Source organism: Sus scrofa, chromosome 13, assembly GCF_054392235.1.
Source record: "Sus scrofa isolate SSC_HxYL_T2T_F1_AM1 chromosome 13, Sscrofa_HxYL_maternal_Yorkshire_Landrace_v2.0, whole genome shotgun sequence".
Classification (NCBI taxonomy): Eukaryota; Metazoa; Chordata; class Mammalia; order Artiodactyla; family Suidae; genus Sus; species Sus scrofa.
Window position 1 is genome coordinate 152,151,628 of NC_139395.1, and position 6,000 is coordinate 152,157,627.

A 6,000-nucleotide genomic window follows, 5' to 3' on the forward strand; every position below is an offset into this window, starting at 1 on the left:
AAAGGCGACACAAGAGCCCCACAGAACAAAACCACAGCTGGGGCGAACCCTCCAGGGAGTCAGTGTGGTCGGTGTCTCCATTCTGGAGAGAGGATCCACTATCAGAAGAAAGGGGAAACACAGGGCGCTTAAATTCTTAACTCCTCTGAACACACACACCCACAGATAGGCAAAGGCTCTGCTGTGGCCCAGCGCAGAGGGGCAAAGAGTGATCGGGAGCTCAACTCCAAGGAACTGTGCCAGGGAGATGCCAAGCAGCACAGGCCCCCTCCCCCATCTGCATCTCACAGCCTCCACGCACACTCCTCTGGCCCTTGACTGGCTTTGGGCACCCCTTCTTCAACAACCTGAGGTCACGCTGTGGCTCCCATTTATTGGGCTGGCCCATGTGCCATGCACTGTGTGGGCTGCTTCCTGCAGTGTTTCTGATCCTTTCGACTCTGCAAGATGGATATTATCACCACCACTGACAAACAAGAAAACAGGTAGGGCCCAAGGCCACACAGCTCCTGAGTGTCTCCCTGGCTAAAAGCCCATGTTCTTTCCACAACCTCACAATGGACTTCATCTGCAGACAACAGAGAAGAAAGTAAAAGGAAGAAAGTGTTGTTTGGGGAAAATGAATTCAGTCTCTCCCACTCCAACCCAACGCCACACTGTGGCCTGACTGCTCTTGTTATTAAAAGGGCAGCTTCCATCATGTCTCTCCACTGCCTACAGAATCGGTCCCCAAAGCTTTGCCAGGCATTTAAGAGTCTTCATGATCCACTTTTCCAACCTGATTTCCCCAGTCCCAGACTCAAATCCTTCCTTCCGCCCACTCTGGCCCATCACTCCTCATGGCCCATGTTTCTGTCTTGGATTCGCTACCTATAACACTAATTCCTTCAAGCAAACATAGACTGGGGGTGACTGTGTGCCAGGTCTGGGCTAGGTACTGGGACAGGGAGGGTCCCCACCATCACAGAGTCTGCCCTCCTTGTTTTTGTTTTTTTTTGGGTTTTTTTTTTGTTTGTTTGTTTGTTTGTCTTTTTGCCTTTTTCTAAGGGCTGCTCCCCCCGTGGCACATGGAGGTTCCCAGGCTAGGGGTCAAATCGGAGCTGTAGCCACAGGCCTACACCACAGCCACAGCAACTCAGGATCTGAGCCGCGTCTGTGACCTACACCACAGACCACGGCAACGCCAGATCCTTAACCCACTGAGCAAGACCAGGGATCGAACCCGCAACTTCATGGTTCCTAGTCGAATTCATTAATCACTGTGCCACGACAGGAACTCCGAGTCTGCCCTCCTTGTGAGGCGTGAGCTGGGGCCCTTTTCTGGTTGCTCGGTGCCCCAGAGCCTGACCCTCACCCAAATCTGCTACACCATGTCTGCCACTCCTACAGTACTCAGTCATTCCCCAAGTTATGTGCCAGTTCTGTCTTCCAAACTTCCTCTGTAATGCATGTATTTCTGTGGGAAAAGTGCACTCCGGGTTCCAAACAGCATTATAAATGGCAATTAGGCCTCCAGGCCAGCCCACAAAAGCCTATTAAATATATAATGGTATAGAACCTAAATACATGTACATTAAAAGCTCTGCAGGAGACAGCAGGGCAAACATCTGCTGCTTCCTGCACCTCTGCCCATTGTCCCACCAGGTTCTGAGCTTCACGCTACCCTCAGGGGCAGAGGCCCGAGCTGTGGCTTGGGAGGAGGGAAACAGGTGGGGGCTGGGATGACAGAGATGCTGACTGTCATTCAGGAGCCTGGCTTTCATCCCAGCTCTGCCTTTACAAACTGGGTGCCCTGGAGTGGGCGTCCCTTCCGTCTTGAAGCCTCACTTTTCCCTTATAAGAGAGCTGAGTTAGGTCAGTAACTTCTGATGCTCACACACTGGTGCAATATATTTTTAAACAAAAATTTTAAATATGTGTTTAAAAACACTGTGTATTTTACATGTAAATAAACTGTATCAATTAAAGGCATTTTTTTAAAATCACAATATACTACCACTGCTTTCATTTTTTTTTTCAAAAGGACACTATAAACCACTGTCCCCCACACACCCCTTCAAAATGTTAGAGAAATGAAGTTCTTAAACTGAAAATATTTGGAATCATGAAGAAATGCCATTCACTATTGCTATTTTTCCAAGTTGTCTGTGGACCAGTGAAAACATCGTCACAGCCCAGATGACGATGGGCTCCGGTCCTTGGCCGGATGCTGGAACCTTTGAGCCGGGTGAGGTCAAATCCTCTCCAGCTCTGACACCGCTCTGACATTCTGAGCACTGGATGGAGACTAATGACAACACAGCGGATGACTCTGGGGAAGGGTCAGCTGCCAGGAGATACTGAGCAGGACAGCAGGAAGGAGCAGACAGGCCCAGGGGTTGGGACAGGACAGCCTGGCCTCCCCAGCCCCAGGCCCTGAGGGCAGAGACACCCAGCCTGGAAAGGCTGGAACCTACCTGTCCCAAGTGTTGACTGCAGCTCCTTCTACCCCAGAAGAGTGTGGAAGGGTGGGAGGCCCCAAAATAAACTTTTCAAAAAGTTCGTTTCCTAACTTTTCTAATCAGAAATGAATGTGCATTCATATAGAAAACTTGGGAAATAAAAAATAAAAAAAAAAAAGCAAAAAGTAAGCAAAAGTCACCCCTAACTCCACCTTCCAAAACAATCACTGTTAACATTTTTTGATCCATTGCTAATCCCTCAAACATGTATATGGCCATCTTCAGCCACCCTGGGATTCCCTTTTGTATTCTGCTTTTCTCCTTAATTATCCCACTCAAGTACTTTCCCATGTCTTTAGATATTCTTCACAAGCCATCATAAAATATTTTCATAATAAACCCAGCATTCTAGTAAATTCAACTATTCCTTATAAACATCACTTTCCATGGTATAGACAAAAGTCATTCAAACATGCTGCTACTGCTAAGCATTTAAGCCATCCCATATTTTTGCTATTGCAAAAAATGCGAAGGGTACACCCGCCTGTCGATGAATCTCTGTAGACCCCTTTATGCTTCTTTCTATCCCTTGGGTCACAGCCCCGCACTCTGCACATAGCAGCCCTCAGTAAATACTGAGTGAACCAAGAAACCCAATTCACTCCCAGGACCTGGGAAGCCTTTATCAGATAGACATTGAGTTTAAGTTTACAGAAGCCCAGCCTGGTGTCCACCTGCCACTCACCACTGCCCCTACACCTCAGGCTCATACCTGCTAAGCCAACCTTGGGCCTGGGGAAAGGAGAAAATACCAAGCCCTTGCTGAGGACTCCCAGGTTCCAGTGCCCTAAGCAAGCGGACCTGCTCTCCACACTGCACGGTGGAGGGCACCAGCGACCTCAACTGCCTATCGGACTCACACTCACCCTGCTCAACTGCTCAACCCACCCCTCAGGAAAGTCATGGCTGGACCTCCCTCTAAGTTAAAGACAGCTCCCCTTCACTGGAGCTCCCAGCGCTTCAGCACTGGCTGTTCTGTCTTTATTTACTCACAAGACTGACTCCCACGCCCAATACAAGGCAACACCAGCGGGCAGGAACAATGTGTGTTTTGCTCTCCACCCAAAAATCCAACCCGGTGCCAGCCAAACAATGCAGTTGATAAATAAATGTTTGCTGAATGAAACTTCTTTCAGCTCAGATTCCCACGCCTTTTATTTCCACAGCAGGGAAAGGGAGGAGAACAAGAGAGGAAAGTAGGAACAGCCCAAGAGCAAAGACCTGATAGGGACAGTCCTGGCCATGGCCCTTCTGCACAGTCCTGCAGTCCTGCCTGGCCAAATGGCTCCAGGGAAGAGAATGCAAACAGACCATCAAAGACACCTAGATTCGGGGGAGTGATACCACTCTATTCCACCCTACTTGTCTCCAGGAGGGAGAATGGCCAGATCTAGGGGGGGCAGGGAGCTTCCTTTCCTATCCACTTCCTGACAACCAGAAAATACAGGGCCTCTCCTCACTGGTGATCCCAAAGGGGCAGGGTATTGAGAGACTGAAGCGTTTAAGGCAACTCAATCTACACTCCAGTTTTTCTCTTCACGTTTTGTCCAGCATCTTGCTACACCCCCAAAATTAAAATAAGCTAAAAAACTGGAACATCTACATTGGAGAGAGTGCCAGCAGCAGGAAGTTCCCTGAAACTTCAGGGGAAAAGGAACCAAGATTGTCCTATAATAAGGGAGACCAGAAGTTACAGGAGAGGTGAGGAAGGAGGCCATATCATTCCATCAACACCCACAGCAACACCAAGACCAAACCTGGGGACCTGGGTGTTGTAGACACACACATTCCGACCTCTCTCAAGGATGCTCTGGCGGCAGCAGTGCAGGGAACTCCTCGGGAGAGCCCACGCTCCCATCACCCCGGCCCCACCCCGTCTCTACTCTAACATGGATTTGCAGTTTACAGAGCTTCCTCCTCTGATTGCTCATTTGACCCTCCTGACAACCTCTGGGGTAGTGGTGGGGAGTATCTAAAGCGTCCCCATTTCATGGATGAGAAAACTAAGTCAAGTGCATTAGACGATATGCCAAATCACAATACAGAAAGTGGCTCCCCCAGACCTTCGCGCTAGCCTCAGCTGGGTGAAGGAGCAGAACTCCCGGCGACCCCACCCAGACCCCACCCAGCCTGGCCTGCGGGGGCCCAAGTGGTGACTGGCAGTTTACCGGCTGCCCAGGGCCTAAACCAAGAACTAGGTGGCCTTAAAAGAAGGTTTAAGGCGGTGCAGGTGGCAAGCACCCCTTCCCATCCCGTACTCACACAGGTGCAGGGCCCGGAGTGTGGGGCGCGGCGCCTCCGCAAGCCGCCGGCGTCCGGCCCTAACCAGCTGTCAACCTCTGACCTGCGCCCCCTCAAAGTTGTACGTGCAGCACCAGCACCTCCCGAGCTCCCCCCACACACACCCCGGCTTCCCTCCGCGGCTCCCTCCGACCTTCGCGCCCCAGAGCACTCTGCTGGGAGGGCACCGGGGCCGCCTCCCTGCCTCCCCCACAGCCACCGGGTCCCCGCCTGCCTGGCGCGCACACCCCCGCCCAAGCGCCCCAAAGCACCTATCTCCCCGCACATCCCGGGAGGGCCGGGAGCAGGGAGCGCGGACCCGCACTCCGGGCGCACGTGCAGTCCCGGCCCGGACCCCAGCGCCACAGCTCACCCAGACCGCCAGCAGCAGCAACCACGCCGGCCCGACCCGCGCCATCCCCGCCGCCGCTGCCCACGGTCGGCTCCGGTCCCCTCTCGGGCTCCCGCGACCACAGCACCGCCGGGTGCAGCAGCCACCACCACTTCCCAGCCGCTCCCCGCCTCCGAGTTCCCGGTGCCACGTCTGCCAAAGCATGCGCACCACGCTGGGAGAGGCGGCGGGGAGAAGTGCGTGCTGGGAGTTGTAGTTTGTAGCTAGCGGAGCAGGGGCGTGGACTTCGCCCCCAGGCCACCTAGAAGCCAGAGTGAAGTGCGATGTGGTCAAGGTCAGCGAGTAAGGAAAGGCGATTAATTTGGGGGACTTACTGTGTACCTGGAACTTTAGAAAATAGTTCTCCTTCAGCCTAGAAAGGTTAGTTTTATTTTTCCCACTCTGAGGATGAGGAGGCTACCCAGAGAATTTAAGTAATTTGACCCAGATCACACAGCCTGCAAAGGTCAGAAAGCAGATTAGTGGTTGCCTGGGGCTGGGGGAGAAAGGAATGGGGAGTGACTGATAATGGGTACAGAATCTCCTTTGAGGGTGATGAAGATAAGTTGGAACGAGACAGAAGTGATGGTCGCACAAATTGTGAATGTACTAAATGCCATTGAATTGTACACTTTAAAAATGATAACTTTTTCTTTTTGTCTTTTTAGGGCTGAGCCTGCAGCATATGGAGCTTCCCACGCTAGGGGTAGAGCTGTAACCGCTGGCCTATGCCAGAGCCACAGCAACCCCACATACGAGCAGTATCTACAACCTACACCACAGCTCACCGTAACACCAGATCTCCAACCTACTGAGCAAAGCCAGGGA

The 6,000-nt window shown here is 52.1% G+C and overlaps 1 protein-coding gene across 2 annotated transcripts in view; it reads right to left on the minus strand.

Annotated features, from left to right (window-relative positions):
• Positions 1 to 5,323, minus strand: part of PDIA5 (protein disulfide isomerase family A member 5) — a 98,388-nt gene extending 93,065 nt beyond the window's left edge. For both annotated transcript variants that reach the window (XM_003132633.6, XM_084991015.1), the window contains exon 1: positions 5,155 to 5,323. In XM_003132633.6, coding sequence (XP_003132681.4) covers positions 5,155 to 5,199 — 45 coding nt within the window. In that variant the 5' untranslated portion in view covers positions 5,200 to 5,323. The remainder of the gene's footprint in view (positions 1 to 5,154) is intronic.
• Positions 5,324 to 6,000: the final 677 nt, after the last annotated feature.